The following is a 21,863-nucleotide window of genomic DNA, read 5'->3' on the forward strand; positions in this document are numbered from 1 at the left end:
CCCCTCCCTCCTTTTCTCATCTCCCTGCAGCCAAGCCCACCATGCTGTTTAGCAGAAACACCAAAGCCATCATGTGGGGCATGCAGACGCGGGCGGTGCAAGGCATGCTCGACTTTGACTACGTGTGCTCGCGAGACGAGCCCTCTGTGGCGGCCATGGTCTATCCCTTCACGTATGTCTCTCAAGACTCTTGAGCCCAATTTCCATTCTCCTCCAAATCTTTCCTCAGTGTGCACTTGTTCACTGCCCCTCAAGGACTTTAAAATAATTGATTGTTGTAGATGGCCATAAAAATACAGAGTAACCATTTGAGAAAGGCACAGAACTTATTCACAAAAAAGTTTGAAATTTAGAGGGGTGGAATAAACATTTGTTTTAGAGCCAAACTGAGCTTACCAAATGATACAACACATTATCAGAAGCACACTGCACTTTGTCTGTAGGTCTCACCATTGCTGAGATGTGTATATACATTTTTGTGTCCAAATTCTGGGTCAAAAGTGGCCTGAGAATGCACACATCGGAGTCCACCCATGGCCTTTTCCGAAAATGGCACCAAAATGACACGGGTGGACTCCGATTTAAAAACCGAAACTAAAATATAAGATAGAAATGTTTTATTAACATGACATTTACAGGGGTTATATAAAATTAGCATGTTAAAATGAAGTATAATTGTGTGCATGTATATATATATATATATATATATATTTACACATATATTTACACATATTTACACACACACTACCATTCAAAAGTTCACTTAGAAATGTCCTTGTTTTTGAAAGAAAAGCTTTTTTTTTTGGTCCATTTAAAATAACATCAAATTGATCAGAAATACAGTGTCGACATTGTTAATGTTGTAAATGACTATTGTAGCTGGAAACGGTATATCTATTTTTTTAATGGAATGTCTACATAGGCGTACAGAGGCCCATTATCAGCAACCATCACTCCTGTGTTCCAATGGCACGTTGCGTTAGCTAATCCAAGTTTATCAATTTTAAAAGGCTGATTGATCATTAGAAAACCCTTTTGCAATTATGTTAGCACAGCTGAAAACTTGTTCTGATTAAAGAAGCAATAAAACTGGTCTTCTTTATACTAGCTGAGTATCTGGAGCAAAGCACTTTAAAAACTCGTCAGTCTATTCTTGTTCTGAGAAATGAAGGCTATTCCATGCGAGAAATTTGCCTTGAAACTGAAGATCTCGTACAACGCTGTGTACTACTCCCTTCACAGAACAGCACAAACTGTCTCTAACCAGAATAGAAAGATTGGGAGGCCCCGGTGCACAACTGAGCAAGAGGTCAAGTACATTAGTGTCTAGTTTGAGAAACAGACACCTCCACTGGCAGCTTCATTAAATAGTACCCGCAAAAACGTCAACAGTGAAGAGGTGACTCCTGGATGCTGGCCTTCTAGGCAGAGTTCTGGTGAGTTTCTTCTCTGCCCCCTAATTCTGGCAATCCATGAACATGAAGTCCCCTAAAGGTTAATAGATGATAGTGTGGCCCAAAAAGATCAGACTACAGCAAATATGGTCAATAAAACCAAAAAAGAGATGAATCATCTTTTATCAAGTCTATCTGATGCAACATTTACTAATGTAAATATAAAGAAATCAGAGGGCATGTACAGTTGAAGTCAGAAGTTTACGTACACCTAGGCCAAATACATTTAAACTCAGTTTTTCACAATTCCTGATGTTTAATCCTAGTAAAAATCCCCCGTCTTAGGTCAGTTAGGATCACCACTTTATTTTAACTTCTCTAGGGTATGTGGGACGCTAGCGTCACCAAACGAAAGCACACCAAACGATTATGTTAGGTCAGAGCCAAGTCACAGAAAGACAGCCATTTTTCCAGAAAAAGAGAGTCACAAAAAGCAGAAATAGAAATACAATGAATCACTAACCTTTGATGATCTTCATCAGATGACACTCATAGGACTTCATGTTACACAATACATGTATGTTTTGTTCGGTAAAGTTCATATTTATATCCAAAAATCTGAGTTTACATTGGCGCCTTACGTTCAGAAGTTCCAAAACATCCTTTGATTTTGCAGAGAGCCACAGGAATACTTCTAATAAACATTGCTAAAAGATACAACTGTTATGCATGGAATTTTAGATGCTCTTCTCCTTAACTTCTCTAGGGTAGGGGGCAGCATTCGGAATTTTGGATGAAATGCATGCCCAAATTAAACTGCCTGCTTCTCGGGCCCAGAAGATATGATATGCATATAACTGGTAGATTTGGATAGAAAACACTAAAGTTTCCAAAACTGTTCAAATGGTGTCTTTGAGTATAACAGAACTGATTTGAGAAAAATCAATTCGGAAAGTCGTTTTTTTGTTTGTGGTTTTGTAGTTTTCTATTTAATGCCATTACAGTATCCATTGACTTAGGACGCAACTTGCAGTTCCTATGCCTTCCAGTAGATGTCAACATGTCAATGTCTTTAGAAATTGTTTCAGGCTTGTATTATGAAAAATTAGGAAGTAAGAGCAGTCTGAATGAGTGGACCCTAAAGTGTTACAGAGCTTTTTCATGCGCGAGACCGAGAGAGTGCCTTTCTTGTTTACATTTTATATTGACAACGTTATTGTCCGGTTGAAATATTATCGATTATTTAGGCTAAAAACAACCGGAGGATTGAATATAAACATCGTTAAACATGTTTCTATGAACTTTGCGGATACAATTTGGATTTTTTTTGTCTGCCTGCTTTGACTGCGTTTGAGCCTGTGGATTACTGAAGAAAACGCGCAAACAAAGGTTTTTGGATATAAAGAGACTTTATCGAACAAAAGGAACGTTTATTGAGTAAATGAATGTCTGCTGAGTGCAACCATATGAAGATCATCAAAGGTAAGGGATTAATTTTATCTCTATTTCTGACTTGTGTAACTCTTCTACTTGGCTGGTTACTGTTTGTATTGATTTGTCCTCTGGGCTATGTTCTCAAATAATCGTAAGGTATGCTTTCGCCGTAAAGCATTTTTTAAATCTGACACCGTGGTTGGATTCACAAGAAGTTAATCTTTAAACCTATGTAAAATATGTTTTGTTTACTGAATTTTTATAATGAGTATTTCTGTATTTGAATTTGGTGCCCAGCAGTTTCACTGGCTGTTGAAGAGGTGGGACGCTAACGTCTCACGTACCCAAGAGAGGCTAATGCAACCGCTGTGTCAGATTTCAAAAAAGCTTTACGGAAAAAGCAAACCATGCAATAATCTGAGTCGGCGCTCAGAGCCCAATCAAGACACAAATATATCCGCCATATTTTGCAGTCAACAGAAGTCAGAAATATCATTATAAACATTCACTTACCTTTGATCTTCATCAGAATGCACTTCCAGGAATCCCAGTTCCACAAGAAATGTTTGTTTTGTTCGATAATGTCCATTTATGTCCAAATTCCTCCTTGTTGTTCTAGCATTCAGTACACTTTCCAAACTCACGACGCGCGGGCAAGTCCATCGTAAAGTACGGACGAAAAGTAAAAAAAGTTATATTACAGTCATGTAAAAACATGACAATTCTTCAATAATGTTCCAACCGGAGAACTCCTTTGTCTTCAGAAGTTATATTACAGTCCGTAAAAACATGACATAATTCTTCAATAATGTTCCAACCGGAGAACTCCTTTGTCTTCAGAAAAGCAAATGGAACGGGAGCAAACTCTCATGTGAACGCGCATGGTCAGAGCATGGTCAGCTCGTGGCTGCTGGCAGACCTCTGACTCATTCCACTCTCATTCGCCCCCACTTCACAGTAGAAGCATCAGACAAGGTTCTAAAGACTGTTGACACCTAGTGGAAGCCGTAGGAAGTGCTACATTACCAATATCCCACTATCTTCAATAGGAGCTGAGTTGAAAATCGACCAACCTCAGATTTCCGAATTCCTGGTTGGATTTTCTCAAGTTTTTGCCTTCCATATGAGTTCTGTTATACTCAGACACCATTCAAACAGTTTTAGAAACCAGAGTGTTTTCTATCCAAATCTACTAATAATATGCATATTCTAGCTTTTATGGCTGAGTAGCAGGCTGTTTACTCTGGGCACGCTTTTCATCCGGATGTGGAAATACTGCCCCCTACCCCAAAGAAGTTAAAGACACAACTGCAGTTGGACAACAGAACAATTAGGGCTGAGCTTCCTCAATGCAGGGTGCATCATCTAGTATACACCTGTAATTAAAAATGTATACACACAGTATACACCGAGTGTACAAAACATTAAGGACACCTTCCTAATATTGAGTTGCACCCACCCCTTTTGCCCTCAGAAAAGACAAAATTTGTCAGGGCATGGACTCTACAAGGTGTCAAGTATTCCACAGGGACGCTGACCCATGTTGACTCCAACGCGTCCCACAGTTGTGTCAAGTTGGCTGGATTTCCTTTGGGTGGTGGACTATTCTTGATACACACGGGAAACTGTTGAGCGTGAAAAACCCAGCAGTGTTGCAGTTCTTGACATAAAGCAGTGCGCCTGGCACCTACTACCATACCCTGTTAAAGGCACTTATATTGTCTTGCCCATTCACCCTCTCATTGGAACACATACACAATCCATGTCTCAAGGCTTAAAAATCCTTCCTCCCTTTCATCTAAACTGATTTTGAAGTGGATTTAAGTGACATCAATAAGGGATCATTGCTTTCACCTCGTCAGTCTGTCATGGAAAGAGCAGTTGTCCCTAATGTTCTGTATACTCAGTGTATGTCATCACTATTTTGTTAGGTTAATTTAATTCAATAATTTTTTAATTAAAAGTTCTAGGTAGCCTAGCCAGAAAGTGCATTTGTGGCACGCCTTGTATGTCAGTCATACACAACACTCTCTCTTGCAGGTACTACCTTTTTCTCTGCATCCTACAGTAGGTGAAGTGGAGAGAATAGCAAGGGGGGGTTAAAATGTACAGGCCCTGCTGGGTGTCATTATGATGCCTGTGCTGAAGGGCACAGGCATCGCCACACACACCTACATGGGCTTCTGTTAAGTTAAACCACCTCTACCACTACTTCTTGCAGTTCTTGAGGAACACCTTGTTTCCATAAACCATTCCATAGACATTCCCTTCCTAAACCAGACTATATAATCTAGAGACTGTCTTTCTCACACACACACACTAGGTCATGCTCACACTAAGACATCAAATTGTATTCACGTGCCGAATACAACGAATACAGTGAAATGCTTACTTACAAGCCCTTAACCAGCAATGGAGTTAAGAAAAATAAGTGTTAAATAAAACATAGATGAGTAAGAAATAAAAGTAATAAATAATTAAAGCAGCAGTAAAATAACGAGGCTATATACAGGGGGTACTGGTTAGTTGAGGTAATATGTACATGTAGGTAGAGGTAAAGTGACTATGCATAGATAATAAACAGAATAGCAACAGTGTGAAGGGCGGAGGGGGCAAATGCCAAGAGTCTGGGTAGCCATTTGATTAGCTGTTCAGGAGTCTTATGGCTTGGGGGTAGAAGCTGTTGAGAAGCCTTATGGACCTAGACTTGGTGCTCTGTTACCACTTGCCATGTGGTAGCAGAGAGAACAGTCTATGACTTGGTGGCTGGAGTCTTTGACAATTTTTAGGGCCTTCCTCTGACACCGCCTGGTATAGAGGTCCTGGATGGCAGGAAGCTTGGCCCCAGTGATGTACTGGGCCGTACGCACTACCCTCTGTAGTGCCTTGCGGTCAGAGGCCGAGCAGTTGCCATACCAGGCAGTGATGCAACCAGTCAGGATGCTCTCGATGGTGCAGCTGTAGAACTTTTTGAGGATCTCAGGACCCATGCCAAATCTTTTCGGTCTCCTGAGGGGGAATAGGTTTTGTCATGCCCTCTTCACAACTGTCTTGGTGTGCTTGGACCATGATAGTTTGCTGGTGATGTGGACACCAAGGAACTTGAGGCTTTCAACCTGCTCCACTACTGCCCTGCCGATGAGAATGGGGATGTGCTCTATCCTCCTTTTCCTGTAGTCCACAATCATCTCCTTTGTCTTGATCATGTTGAGGGAGAGGTTGTTGTCCTGGCACCACACGGCCAGGTCTCTGACCTCCTCCCTATAGGCTGTCTCATCGTTGTCGGTGATCAGGCCTATCAAATCAACATTTATTGGTCACTTACACGTTCGTGTTCAGCAGATGTTATTGTGGGTGTAGCGAAATGCTTGTACCACTGTTGTCATCAGCAAACTTAATGATGTTGGGGGAGTCGTGCCTGCTCAGTACAGGAGGGTACTTGGGTTTCTGGGTTGATGGTGTTTGTGGGCTATGACCAGCCTTTCAAAGCACTTCATGGCTACAGACGTGAGTGATACGGGTCGGTAGTCATTTAGGCATGTTACCTTCGTGTTCTTGGGCACAGGGACTATGGTGGTCTGCTTGAAACATGTTGGTATTACAGACTCCGACAGGGAGAGGTTGAAAATGTTGCTCAGCGCATGCTCGGAGTACGCGTCCTGGTAATCTATCTGGCCCTGCGGCCTTGTGAATGTTGACCTGTTTAAAGGTCTTACTCACATCGGCTACGGAGAGCGTGTTCACACAGTCATCCGGAACAGCTGATGCTCTCATGCATGTTTCAGTGTTACTTGCCTCGAAGCAAGCATAGAAGTAATTTAGCTCGTCTGGTTGGCTCGTGTCACTGGGCAGCTTGTGACTGTGCTTCCCATTGTAGTCTGTAATAGTTTGCAAGCCATGAGCCACACTATTTACGAAGAACATGAGCAGCTTTTTATTATTTGGGGAATCTTGATCGGCAGCGCCACCTAGTGTGCAATTTGTAGGAATCCTCCAATCAGAGTGGAGATATTGGTCATGTGATTCGTCTGCTATTCCAAAGTATGGCCGCTATTTTAGAGCTGAAGCAAGAGAGAATCTAATCTTATGTTTGAGTGAAATGTTGGCCATTCACGTCTCGTGGCTTTACTACAATATTTTATCATGATACGTTAATACATACAGTACCAGTCAAAAGTTTGGACACACCTACTCATTGCAGGGTTTTTCTTTATTTCTATTTTCTACATTGTAGAATAATAGTGAAGACATAAACTATGGAATAACACACATGGAATCATGTAGTAACCAAAAAAGTGTTAAATCAAAATATATAACAAAGTAGCCACCCTTTGCCTTTTATGACAGCTTGGCGTTCTCTCAAACAGCTTCAGCTGGAATGCTTTTCCAACCGTTTTGAAGGAGTTCCTACGTGTATTCTAGTCACATCTCCCGCATCAACCAGACTAATTACTAATGCACTTGGTAATCCATCTTTGTTTCCAAATCCAAAATGGAATCTAATGAACTGAAATAATATATCCTTAGAATACTAATTGTTAATCCAGTTAAAGTGATTTGAATAATAATGTTTGTGATCAGACTGGTAATAATTGGTGTGTTTATTAATGTAGCTATGTGTGACTGTTCTCAGCGGGGATCACAAGCAGAAGTTCTACTGGGGCCACAAGGAGATCCTGATTCCTGTTTATAAGAACATGGCCGACGCCATGAAAAAGCACCCCGAAGTGGACGTGCTTATAAGCTTTGCCTCGCTCCGCTCCGCCTTTGACAGCACCATGGAAACCATGCAGTACTCGCAGGTACGGCTTATTTTGTTTAATATTTCTATTTATTAAGCTTTTTCTCAAGTTATGGCTTCCTTTGTCGGCGATAGGCTGGGGGGTAGCCTTATAATGAAAAATATAGTCAAACTCCACATCCAAGGATATACATGTGTATCGATGGTTCTTGTAGAACCTAACGTAGCCTTGCAGAGTTATATCACCTACTCTGACACAGGAAGTAACTGTCAACCTTCAACCATAATAGCTGAGGTTTTCTAGTTTATTGGTACTGACTGTTAACGTAGATTTGCTGGTGGTGAGTAAGGTTAATATTAACAACACTAATTTGACGTAAAAGGTGCATAAATACTATTAGCAAAATAGAAAGCTGTTTATGGCCAATGTCTTAGACCAAGCAGTTATGTCCCTTATCATTCAAGGACATGTTGACCCTTACTTGTTCGAATGATCTTAATAATGAATTTACTTTTGTTACTCCAGATCCACACCATCGCCATCATAGCTGAGGGCATCCCTGAAGCCCAGACAAGGAAGCTGATCAAGAGGGCAGATGAAAACGGCGTCACAATCATCGGCCCAGCCACGGTAAGCACTTCACTAATAACATGCAATATTGAAACAGAATATGGCTGCATTTTACTGTTTGTGAGCATTAACATGTGTGTTTGTCATTGTGTATTACTGACATCGCTGGTCCCTGAAGAGAGCATAACAACCCATGCCTAACCTCATCACTCCTCTATGTGTTCTAACCAGGTGGGAGGCATCAAACCCGGCTGCTTCAAGATCGGGAACACGGGTGGAATGCTGGACAACATCTTGGCCTCCAATCTGTACCGGCCAGGCAGCGTGGCCTACGTGTCTCGCTCAGGAGGCATGTCCAACGAGCTCAACAACATCGTCTCCCACACTACAGATGGCGTCTACGAGGGCGTGGCCATCGGAGGTGACCGGTGAGGAAGATTAGGAAGAGGAGAGGTCAGAGGGCAAATGGCGAACTAGAGAATCCAGTCCAATAGGGATGAAGGGATCCACTTTATTTCACTGGAGCTATCATCCAGGGCATGTATTCTCAAAGCATCTCAGAGCAGGAGTACTGATCTACGATAAGTTTTGCCTTTAAAATGATAAGGATTTAGGTGGGACCTGATCCTAGATCAGCACTCCTACTCTGAGAAGCTTTGTCAATAGAAGCCGAAGTTTTTACTATAATAGTAAGGTGGTTATGTAATCAAATTGTATTTGTCACATACACATGATTAGCAGATGTTAATGCGAGTGTAGTGAAATGCTTGTGCTTCTAGTTCTGACAATGCAGTAATAACCAACGAGTAATCTAACCTAACAATTTCACAACAGCTACCTTATACACACGTGTAAAGGAATGAAGAATATGTACATAAAAATATATGAATGAGTGATGGTACAGAACGGCATAGGCAAGATGCAGTAGATGGTATCGAGTACAGTATACACAAATGAGATGAGTAATGTAGGGTATGTAAACATTATATTAAGTGGCATTGTTTAAAGTGGCTAGTGATACATGTTTTACATTATTAAAGTGGCTAGAGTTGAGTCAGTATGTTGGCAGCAGCCACTCAATGTTAGTGGTGGCTGTTTAACAGTCCGATGGCCTTGAGATAGAAGCTGTTTTTCAGTCTAGAAGCTGTTTTTCAGTCTCTCGGTCCCTGTACTGCACCAGTACTGGCCTCGCCTTCTGGATGATAGCGGGGTGAACAGGCGGTGGCTCGGGTGGTTGTTGTCCTTGATGATCTTTATGGCCTTCCTGTGACATCGGGTGTGTAGGTGTCCTGGAGGGTGGGTAGTTTGCCCCCGGTGATGCGTTGTGCAGACCTCACTACCATCAGAAGAGCCTAACGGTTGTGGGCGGAGCAGTTGCCGTACCAGGCGGTGATACAGCCCGACAGGATGCTCTCGATTGTGCATCTGTAGAAGCTTGTGAGTGCTTTTGGTGACAAGCCGAATTTCTTCCGCCTCCTGAGGTTGAAGAGGCGCTGCTGCGCCTTCTTCACAACGCTGTCTGTGTGGGTGGACCAATTCAGTTTGTCCGTGATGTGTACGCCGAGGAACTTAAAACTTTGTACCCTCTAAACTACTGTCCCGTTGATGTGGATAGGGGGGTACTCCCTCTGCTGTTTCCTGAAGTCCACAATCATCTCCTTTGTTTTGTTGACATTGAGTGTGAGGTTATTTTCCTGACACCACACTCCGAGGGCCCTCACCTCCTCCCTGTAGGCCGTCTCGTCGTTGTTGGTAATCAAGCCTACCACTGTAGTGTCGTCTGCAAACTTGATGATTGAGTTGGAGGCGTGCATGGCCACGCAGTCGTGGGTGAACAGGGAGTACAGGAGAGGGCTCAGAACGCACCCTTGTGGGGGCCCCAGTGTTGAGGATCAGTGGGGTGGAGATGTTGTTACCTACGCTCACCACCTGGGGGCGGCCCGTCAGGAAGTCCAGTACCCAGTTGCACAGGGCGGGGTCGAGACCCAGGGTCTCGAGCTTGATGACGAGTTTGGAGGGTACTATGCTGAGCTGTAGTCGATGAACAGCATTCTCACATAGGTATTCCTCTTGTCCAGATGGGTTAGGGCTGTGTGGTTGCGATTGCATCGTCTGTGGACCTATTGGAGCGGTAAGCAAATTGGAGTGGGTCTAGGGTGTTAGGTAGGGTGGAGGTGATATGGTCCTTGACTAGTCCCTCAAAGCGCTTCATGATGACGGAAGTGAGTGCTACGGGGCGGAAGTTGTTTAGCTCAGTTACCTTAGTTTTCTTGGGAACAGAAACAATGGTGGCCCTCTTGAAGCATGTGGGAACAGCAGATTGGGATAAGGATTGATTGAATATGTCCGTAAACACACCAGCCAGCTGGTCTACGCATGCTCTGAGGACGCGGCTGGGGATGCCGTCTGGGCCTGCAGCCTTGCAAGGGTTAACACGTTTAAATGTTTTACTCACGTCGGCTGCAGTGAAGGAGAGTCCAGGTTTTGGTAGCGGGCCGTGTCAGTGGCACTGTATTGTCCTCAAAGCGAGCAAAGAAGTTGTTTAGTCTGTCTGGGAGCAAGACATCCTGGTCTCGATGATAATCTAATAGCTTCTACTTTTTCTTTAAAACAAGTTCCTCTACTAAAGCACCATTTGCATTGACCTGTAGGTATCCAGGGTCAACGTTCATGGACCATGTGCTCCGCTACCAGGACACTCCAGAAGTGAAGATGATCGTGATGCTTGGAGAGGTGAGCCTTTTATTGGCACTACCAACTTGTTTTACCAGCGTTGCTTCTAATAGCTGAATAATGTCTTACAGGTCCAGAACAGTCATTCTCATTTTCAGTTAAAATAGCTTTTTGAGGGACTAAAATATCACCCATAATATTTTGGGGGGATAGAAATGCTCAAAATTTGAGAAAAGGTACTTTCTCTTATGGCCAGGAAGTTTGAAAAGACAGGCTGAGTGGGTGGTTGCCTTGACTGACAGCTCTTTGCAAGGCCTATGTCGATGCAGTGAGTCAAATGCTGACAGTAAAATCGTCTCAAGCTAATTTGGTGATACACAAAGCATCTCAAACAACATTTAAATTGCATCAATAGCCAGGTTTCCATCCAAAATTTTCCTTGCGACATGTACTTTACTCGCAAGCTGTTGGCTAGAGCGCACATGCCAATACCAGAGTGAGCGCACTCGCTATATAACGCACAGGTTGAAAGTAACATTTCCCAGGACATAGACAGATCTGATATTGGCAGAAAGCTTAAATTCTTGTTCATCTAACTCCACTGTCCAATTTACAGTAGCTATTACAGTGAAATAATACCATGCTATTGTTTGAGGAGAGTGCACAGTTATGAACTTGAAAAGTGATGAATAAACCAATTAGGCACATTTGGGCAGTCTTGATACAACATTTTGAACAGAAATGTAATGGTTCATTGGCTCAGTCTGAAACTTTGCACATACACTGCTACCATCTGGTGGCCAAAATCTAAGTTGTGCTTTGGCTGGAATAATACATTATGGACTTTCTCTTGCATTTCAAAGATGATGGTACAAAAAATACAAGTTTTTTATTTTTTATTTTACCAGATCTAATGTGTTATTATCCTCCTTTCATTTCACATTTCCACTAACTTCAAAGTGTTTCCTTTCAAATGGTATCAAGAATATGCATATCCTTGCCTCAGGACCTGAGCTACAGGCAGTTAGTTTTGGGTATGTCATTTCAGTTTAAAATTGAAAAAAGGGGCGGATCCTTATTAATAGTTTTGCCACATTTTTTGCAGTATTATTTTTGTGCCTCGTTGCAAACAGGATGCATGTTTTGGGATATTTTGATTCTGTACAGGCGTCCTTCTTTTTACTTTGTCACTTAGGTTAGTATTGTGGAGTAACTATAATGTTGTTGATCCATCCTCAGTTTTCTCCTATCACAGCCATTAAACTCTAACTGTTTTAAAGTCACCATTGGCCTACTGGTGAAATCCTTCCTCTCTGGCAACTTGAGTTAGGAAGGACGCCTGTATCTTTGTAGCGACTGGGTGTATTGATACACAATCCAAAGTGTAATTAATAACTTCACCATGCTCAAAGGGATATTCAATGTCTGCTTTATTATTATCCCTGGTCTTTGTGTTTGAAACTCACTGTTCGACTGAGAGGCCTTTACAGATAATTGTATGTGTGGGGTACAGAGATCAATTCATCAAAAATCATGTTAAACACTATTATTGCACACAGTGAGTCCATGCAATTTGTGACTTGTTAAGCACATTTTTACTCCTGGACTTATTTGGGCTTGCCATAATTCCACTTTGATGTTATGGCGTATTGGTTGTAGGCCAGTGACACAAAAATCTCTATTTTAATCCATCTTAAATTCAGGCTGTAGAACATGGAAAAAGTCAAGGGGTGTGAATACTTTCGGAAGGCACTGTATATTAACCACGGCCCTCTGCAAACACGCTTTCTCTGATGTTGGTTACACAGCGGAACTTATAAAATAATGTCATGTTACCATTGGTGTATTAAAATTAGTTATTTTTTTTATTTTTTATTCTCTTAATAATCCCACTTCCTGAATCCAAGCGTTTAACATGGGGGAGGGTACTGACCAATAAATTTATGATCAAACTTGATAATTTTTCATATTTTGATCATCATACTTTGGTATGGTTTCATCCAAATATCATCCAATTTCATGAAACATAATTTACAATGTTTATATTTTAAATATATTTCTATTAGATTTTGTCAATTATCCTCAAGATTTATATCTATTTACAAAATACCCTAAATGAACACCCCCCTCTCTCTCTTCTTTCTCCCTTTCCTTGTGTAGATCGGAGGCACAGAAGAGTATAAGATCTGTCAAGGCATCAAGGACGGCAGGATAACCAAGCCGGTGGTGTGCTGGTGTATAGGAACCTGTGCCACCATGTTCTCCTCGGAGGTCAGTCGACTGGTTTGGTAATGTGTCTAGGGAGAACTTATCAGGGATTCAAACTCGCCACTTTAAGGTGAATCGTGAATCACGTAGATCGGTAAAAAAAATACGTTTCTGGGAGAGGGGTGGGGTCTGATGAAAGTGAGAGTGTACACCCATTGAGCAATGAGTGCTTCATCCAATATCACGTGTGACAGCTGTGAGCAGCCAACCGCATCCCCTTACCAGCAATTAGCCTAGCCTACTCTGCTGCTTCTCTCTGTCCATTCTTTCTGCGCATCTCCATCAGTTTTAAAATGTTATTTAGCCGTAATGGCGAGCTGGGGTGTGCAGACAGTGATGGGGTTTCTGTTGTTAAATGTGTTTAATTATTGGAGGGGCTCGCAACGCGAGCGAAGAGGTTGCGTAGATTTCATTTCGTCTGTAAGAACCAGCAGGCCAGTCTGACTAGGCTTCGCTGTCACGTAAGCCTCTGAGTGCCACTGCCATAGAGGAGAAGCACAATGACAGTCATACATGCGCCTTTACATAACTGAAAACCACAAATGTCTCACCCAAACCGCATTCTACCGCAAATTGGTGTACATGTTATGTATTTTTATAAACCATTTCGCAGGCCGTTTTAAACGACTTGTCGGCCAGCTGACAACATGGTACCCAACAAATATGGTAAAATGTCTTCAGTGTTATATATATTTTTTAAATAAGATCATCCTTGAGAACTAACAATCACCAAAAGAAAAACTAGACAGTCAGGGAGAATATAAAATAAATAAAACATGTTACTCAGATGGTATAAGATCACGGCTAAGCCATGACAAAATGTGTAGAATTGCAGGAAATTAGCTTTAAAACTGCACATTTTCTCTAAGCCGCATGGCAAAATGTAAAGAATTGCAGAAAATATACATTAAAACACTAAAATCTAGTCTCTGCGGCCAAGAGGAGGACCTCTAAAATTTGCGGTCAGAGACCATTGGCCAAAGGCACTAACACTCGGTATAGAGAAAAAATAGAAAAATAAAACATGTAATATTAGATGCACAATATGTGTTTCTCCCCATTCACTGAACCACCTTCTCTGTGAGTAGCTATCTAACAGTTCTTTGTAGCTAGCTAGCTAGCCAGTTAGCCCTAGTGACTTAACCATTCACTGAACCTTCTTCCAGCCAGGACAATGGCAATAGAGAAGATACAAGATATACACAAGCAAACATTTTACTTCAGAACTATCAGCTAGCTATATGTGAATTGTAATAATGTAGCTAAACATAATTTTTAATATTGTAGTCATTGTAGTTTCTCTCACTTCAGCTCAAATAATGGCCACGTTTTTTGATTTCAAGAAATGCTGTGTAATTTTTTACGTGGTTGTCATTTATTTGCATACTGTCCATTGAAGCTTGCATCGATGCATGCTTAGAAATATGTACAAACTGAGTACGCATTCAAGAAGTGCCCTCCGTGATATGTTTCGCATACTTTGAATTAGACGCATACTCCCACCCTCCTGTGCTATCATTTGCGTGCTTGGAGCACGTTAATACGCATTTTAAGAAACACCCAATGAGTAATGATAACTTGTCTATATACAAGGGGTACCAGTACTGAGTCGATGTGCAGGGTTACCAGGTAATTGAGGTAAATATGTACATATAACTAGGGATTTTTCCCAGTGAACTAAAACGTGCAAGGGTAAATATGCTGGATCATGGAAACTATCGGCCTGTCTCATTCCATCGAAGGCCATGGAAAAGATTATGTTCGAGCAGATTTACATTTATATTTCCTTACATAACCTACTATATGAGCTCAAATCTGGCTTTTGGAAATCCCATTCCACCGACACTTGCCTAGTATATGTTAGATCTCCAAAAGGCATTTGATACAGTGCATCATGAGATTCTGTTTTTAAAACTAAGCCATGGGCTTTAACAACTTAGCTATGAAATGGGTTAGCTCTTATCTGTAAGGATGAAAAGGAATGGTGGATGGGACCCGGTCTAAACCCAAAACCTTTAACTGGGGGGGGTAACCCAAGGGAGTGTGCTGGGTACACTTTGTTGTATATAAATTATTTGAAATCTGCCTGTACATGTGACCTTTTCCTCTTTTTAGATGATTCTGCACTGTTGGTTTCCCACAAAGACAACAATGTGGTTGAAAGCCCTCAGTGCTGAACTTCTGAATGTCAGTAAATGGCTATATCATACTCTTGCGCAGACATTTAGAAACGAAACATGACAAAAAATAAGCCACGTGAGTTTTTTGAGCGAGAATGAAGACGACTTTTGAGTAGTAAGACATGTATAAAAGCAACAGATACCATTAATAAGAAGGGGCTAGAAGCGTCTTATATGGTGAGCTACCGGTGGCTAGGACAGGCAAGCCCCATACAATTGTGGAGGACTTAATTCTTCCTGCTGCCACGGATATGGCTGGGACAATTCTGGAGAAAACGCCTAAAAAAACTATACAGACAGACTTCATCAAACAACACTGTTTCACAACGCGTCAGTGAAATGGCAGGAGATGTTTTAAAAAAATGACTACTTTGCGTACAAGCCAGTGAATTATACAGTTGAAGTCGGAAGTTTACATACACCTTAGCCAAACACATTTAAACTCAGTTTTTCACAATTCCTGACATTTCATCCAAGTAAAAATTCCCTGTTTTAAATCAGTTATGATTACCACTTTATTTTAAGAATGTGAAATAGTAGAATGATTTATTTCAGCTTTTATTTCTTTCATCACATTCCCAGTGGGTCAGAAGTTTACATACACTCAATTAATATTTGGTAGCATTGCCTTTACATTGTTTTACTTGGGTCAAACATTTCGGGTAGCCTTCCACAAGCTTCCCACAATAAGTTGGGTGAATGTTGTCCCATTCCTCCTGACAGAGCTGGTGTTATCGAGTCAGGTTTGTATGGCCTCCTTGCTCGTACACGCTTTTTCAGTTATGCCCACATATTTTCTATAGGATTGAGGTCAGGGCTTTGTGATGGCCACTCCAATACCTTGACTGTGTTGTCCTTAAGCCATTTTGCCACAACTTTGGAAGTATGCTTGGGGTCATTGTCCATTTGGAAGACCCATTTGCCACCAAGCTTTAACTTCCTGACTGATGTCTTGAGATGTTGCTTCAATATATCCACATAATTTTCATTCCTGATGATGCCATCGATTTTGTGAGGTGCACCAGTCCCTCCTGCAGCAAAGCACCCCCACAACATGATGCTAGCACCCCCGTGCTTCACGTTTGGGATGGTGTTCTTCGGCTTGCAAGCCTCCACCTTTTTCCTCCAAACATAACAATGGTCATTATGGCCAAACAGTTCTATTTTTGTTTCATCAGACCAGAGGACATTTCTCCAAAAAATACTATTTTTGTCCCCATGTGCAAAGCAAACCGTGGTCTGGGTTTTTTATGGCGGTTTTGGAGCAGTGGCTTCTTCCTTGCTGAGCGGCCTTTCAGGTTATGTCGGATATTAGATACTTTTGTACCTGCTTCCTCCAGCATCTTCACAACGTCCTTTGCTGTTGTTTTGGGATTGATTTGCACTTTTCGCACCAAATTACGTTCATCTCTAGGAGACAGAATGCGTCTCCTTTCTGAGCGGTATGACGGCTGCGTGGTCCCATGGTGTTTGTACAGATGAACATGGTACCTTAAGGCGTTTGGAAATTGCTCTCAAGGATGAACCAGACTTGTGGAGGTCTACAATTTTTTTTTATGAGGTCTTGGCTGTTTTTCCCATGATGTCAAGCAAAGAGGCACTGAGTTGGAAGGTCGGCCTTGAAATACATCCACAGGCACACCTCCAATTGACTCAAATTATGTTAATTATCCTATCAGAAGCTTCTAAAGCCATGACATAATTTTCAGGAATTTTCCAAGCTGTTTAAAGGCACAGGAATTGTGATACAGTGAAATAATCTGTAAACAATTGTTGGAAAAATGGTTTGTGTCATGCACAAAGTAGATGTCCTCACCGAATTGCCAAAACTATAGTTTGTTAACACGAAATTTGTGGAGTGGTTGAAAAACACATTTTAATGACTCCTACCTAAGTGCATGTAAACTTCCGACTTCAACTGTATGCGTCAACAGACGTGGCGGGCCTGGCACATGTCCATTATGTTTATTGGGGGTCAATTAAGGAAGGCATCCTCTTCTGCAAACCACTGGAAACCAGGACAACATCAGGATATATAAGTACTGGACAGCTTTGTGTCCTGCGGACACGCGGGATACGATACCGGGCTTCAATTCCCTGATGGGGAGGAAAGAGTAGCCTGTCCTTATAAATAAGAATTTGTTCTAAACTGACTTGCCTAGTTAAAGGTTACACTAAGACCATAACATTTCTACACCCTAATTTTCAAATTCTAGTCTAACTAATACCCAAACAGAGTTTCAGTGAAAAATGTAAATCTCATTGATTTATCAAGACCAGTCCCCATGCTTCTCTCAGAGCAGCACGAAACGGTGCCAAAATAGTTGTTGGCTATTGCTTCAAATCCTACTGCTTCTAACTTCAATATGCTCTTTAAATAAGACCTACACCACTTTTAACCTCTCTGGGATATCCGGGACGCGAGCGTCCCACCTCAACAACTGCCAGTGAAATTGCACGGCGCCAAATTCAAAACAGAAATCCCATCATTAAAATTCCTCAAACATACAAGTATTTTACACCACTTTAAAGATAAACTTGTTGTAAATCCAGCCACAGTGTCCGACATCAAAAAGGCTTTACGACGAAAGCACACCAAACGATTATGTTAGGTCAGTACCTAGTCACAGAAAAACACAGCCATTTTTCCAGCAAAGAGAAGTGTCACAAAAAGCAGAAATAGAGAGAAAATTAATCACTAACCTTTGATCTTCATCAGATGACACTCATAGGACTTCATGTTACACAATACATGTATGTTTTGTTCGATAAAGTTCATATTTATATCCAAAAATCTCAGTTTACATTGGCGCGTTATGTTCAGTAGTTCCAAAACATCCGGTGATTTTGCAGAGAGCCACATCAATTTACAGAAATACTCATAATAAACATTGCTAAAAGATACAAGTGTTATGCATGAAATTTTAGATCTACTTCTCCTTAATGCAACCGCTGTGTCAGATTTCAAAAAAGCTTTACCGAGAAAGCACACCGTGCAATAATCTGAGTACAGCGCTCAGACAACAAAACAAGCCATACAGATACCCGCCATGTTGTGGAGTCAACAGAGGTCAGAAATAGCATTTATAAATATTCACTTACCTTTGATCTTCATCAGAATGCACTCCCAGGAATCCCAGTTCCACAAATGTTTGATAAAGTCCATAATTTATGTCCAAATACCTTCTTTTTGTTTGCGCGTTTAGTTCACAATCCAAACTCACGAGGCGCGGGCAAGTCCAGTCGAAAGTTCAGACAGCCATATTACAGTTCGTAGAAACATGTCAAACGAAGTATAGAATCAATCTTTAGGATGTTTGTAACATAAATCTTCAATAATGTTTCAACCGGAGAATTCCTTTGTCTGTAGAAATGCGATGGAACGCAGCTAACTGTCACGGGAGCACGCGTGATCAGCTCATGCCAGACCCTTGACTCAATCAGCTCTTATTCCCTCATCCTTCACAGTAGAAGCATCAAACAAGGTTCTAAAGACTGTTGCCATCTAGTGGAAGCGCAATATGACCCCATAGATACTGTATATTTGATAGGCTATGACTTGGAAAAACTGATTTCCCACTTCCTGGTTGGATTTTTTCTCAGGTTTTTGCCTGCCATATGAGTTCTGTTTTACTCACAGACATCGTTCAAACAGTTTTAGAAACTTCAGTGTTCTCTATCCAAATCTACTAATAATATGCATATCTTAGATTCTGGGACTGAGTAGCAGGCAGTTTACTCTGGGCACCTTATTCATCCAAGCTACTCAATACTGCCCCCAGCCATAAGAAGTTAAAGTGTAAAAAGGCAGTTCTTGAGCATGGGGTGAGACATTGTTGCCAGTTTGTTATTTAGAATGATTTATTTCTGTTTTTAGAGGGAGAAAAACCTACAGTCATCTCATGGATCTCCCAGTCGAAGTCGGCACGGGTATTGAACCAGCATCTGTAGCAACACAGATTGCACAGCGATGCAGTGTCTTAGACCGTTGCCCCACTCAGGCGCTGGACAACGTGAACGGTCAGGAGTGGCCTACAGTAAAAGCAAAATAATCCTAATAAAATAATTAAAACCTTAGTGTAACAACAGTCATGCACAATTATCAGTATATATTTAGGTTTATGTTTCCCATTCACTGTCAGCTAGAGACACAGTAGGACCCAAAAGCACAATCAGTGCTCTAACTCCCTCTTGCGCTGGTCTGGAGCTATGAAGGGGTGACGCAGGGTACCATACTAAACCACAAATTACCTCTAAATCCCGCAGCGTAAGCTCGCACCTTTTAAAGGAGGAACCACTGTAAGTCTAGGACAAGAATACCGACAACCGCATGAAACATTTGTCTATGCGACAACCATGGGTGCGTACGCCTGACGTATCCATTATGAACACAACCAGACTTTCTGTCGATTGACTCTCCAGCAGACGGACCGGTGACCACAGAGAGACAACAAGACATACACTCGTAAATATGTAAATTGACATTTCTTTTCGAACAAGCGGTCATTCATATAAAGTGTTAGCTGATAACTACACTCATAGACATTTCTGAGTTTCCTGCTCTTGAGCGGTCCACACCCCCTTTCCTTTGTCTACTAAGCCGTCATACAGATTTTAGCCCACTAAGGACAATGTGTTAGTAACCAACATCTACTGTTTGTTTTTGTATTTCTGTGATAATTTAGTCACACAAATTGGCTTATTTATTTACTATCGCTGATTCATCATTTAGGCTAGGGTTCGTGCCCCATATCCATGGGTTTGCGACGTTCAGTAATGAGAACTGATGAGGTAATAATGATACATTAATAGAAGACTAATCGATAAGATATGACAGTATCTGATGAGTCGATTCGGGAAATAGAGACTCTAAACATTTTCCCGTGGTGCCCCAACATCCTAGTTAATTCAAGTTTACCTGATTGGTTTAATTACTTAATAATAATTACATTTACAGAATTGATTTGATAAAATAAGTCTTCACATTTAATGATTGTCCAGACACGACACAGTGCAGTAGGAGAGGGAACGCTCTATGACTTTGGTATTTTTTAGGCCATTCCTCTGACAACGCCTGCTATAGAGGTCCTGGGTGTAAGGGAGCGCGACCCGAGTGATGTGCTGGGCTGTACGCACTATCCTCTGTAGTGTCTTGCGGTCGGATGCCAAACAGTTGCCGTAGCAAGTGGTGACACAGCCAGTCAAGATGCTCTCAATGGTACAGCTGTAAAACTTTTTATAGATCGGAGGACCTATGCCAAATCTTTTCAGCCTCCTGAAGTGGAAGAGGCATTGCCGTGCCCTCTTCTTGACTGTGTTGGTGTGTTTGGACCATGATAGATCCTTAGTGATGTGGACACCAAGGAACTTGAAGTTCTCAACCCGCTCCACTACAGCCCCACCAATGTGAATGGGGTGCGTACACTGGCATCCATTTCCTGTAGTCCACAATCAGCTCCTTTTGTCTTGCTGATGTTGAAGTAGAGGTTGTTGTCCTGGCACCACACTGCCAGCTCTCATTGTCATCGGTGATCAGGCCTACCACAGTTGTGTCGTCGGGAAACTTAATGATGGTGTTAGTTGTGTGTGGCCACACAGCCTTGGGTAAACAGGAAGTACAGGAGGGGACTAAAGCTCACACCCCTGAGGGGCCCCGGTGTTGAGGGTCAGAGTGGCAGATGTGTTGCCTATCCTGTCCCATCAGGAAGTCCAGGATCCAGTTGCAGTGGGAGGTGTTCAGTCCCAGGGTCCTTAGCTTAGTGATGAGCTCAGAGCGCACTAAGCTTTTGAACGCTTAGCTGTAGTCAATGAACAGCATTCTCATGAAGGTGTTCCTTTTGTCCATGTGGGAAAGGGCAGTGTGGAGCGCAATAGAGATTGGATCATCTGTTGATCTGTTGTGGCAGTATGCAAATTCTGTGAATCCAGGGTATCTGGGATGATGGTGGTGTTGTGAGCATTGACCAGCCTTTCAAAGCATTTCATGGCTACTGATGTGAGTGCTATGGGGCAAAAGTAATTTAGTTCTTGGCCACATAAATTATGGTGGTCTGTTTGAAACATGTACATGTTACACACTGTATCAGGGAGAGGTTGAAAATGTTGTGGCGAAATCCTGCGATGAGCCTTCACCGTGCGCTGCCACTTTAAGAGTGCAGAAGCAGTGAGGAAGGAGGAAATAAAGATGGCTCTTCCGGCTCTGTGTAGAGTTTCGGTTGACACGGCAGATTTGACTGCACGTGCAACTCTGCAGAAGTCTTGCTTCGTTTCAGCGTGTTTAGTTTATAAAACGTATACGTTTGATCGCCTTTGTTATCGTGCTACTCCTGATGAGTTGGAATTGTTCTATCCTCTGATCACATGGATTACTAGCAACATTGTTGCAAGCTTTTGTCAAACAAACAACCAAGGATTGTCGGACTGGCGAATACACGTTCAAGTCTGGATCCAACCGCTAAGCCAATTTCTATTTCTAGCTCCTCCAGTGCTTTACACTGAAATAATTGCTCTTTGCGCTGCGCTCCCTTTTATGTTCAGTGCCTTTGGTGAACTAATAATGCACCTCTGGCAAACAGGCTACGCTTTAGTCGGTCTCTTCTGCT

General features: G+C 41.9%; 1 protein-coding gene across 6 annotated transcripts in view; it reads left to right on the top strand.

The window, feature by feature from the left end:
• LOC139581064 (ATP-citrate synthase-like) overlaps positions 1-21,863 on the top strand; it is a 113,342-nt gene that overhangs the window by 50,601 nt on the left and 40,878 nt on the right. For all 6 annotated transcript variants that reach the window (XR_011676139.1, XM_071410427.1, XM_071410423.1 and 3 more), the window contains 6 exons: positions 31-172; positions 7,462-7,630; positions 8,096-8,200; positions 8,372-8,568; positions 10,792-10,873; positions 12,974-13,084. Coding sequence is in view for 5 of the 6 variants with exons in the window: in XM_071410427.1 (XP_071266528.1) it covers positions 31-172; positions 7,462-7,630; positions 8,096-8,200; positions 8,372-8,568; positions 10,792-10,873; positions 12,974-13,084 (806 nt within the window). In the remaining variant the exon portion in view is untranslated. The remainder of the gene's footprint in view (positions 1-30; positions 173-7,461; positions 7,631-8,095; positions 8,201-8,371; positions 8,569-10,791; positions 10,874-12,973; positions 13,085-21,863) is intronic.

This window comes from Salvelinus alpinus, chromosome 7 (assembly GCF_045679555.1).
Source record: "Salvelinus alpinus chromosome 7, SLU_Salpinus.1, whole genome shotgun sequence".
NCBI lineage: Eukaryota > Metazoa > Chordata > Actinopteri > Salmoniformes > Salmonidae > Salvelinus > Salvelinus alpinus.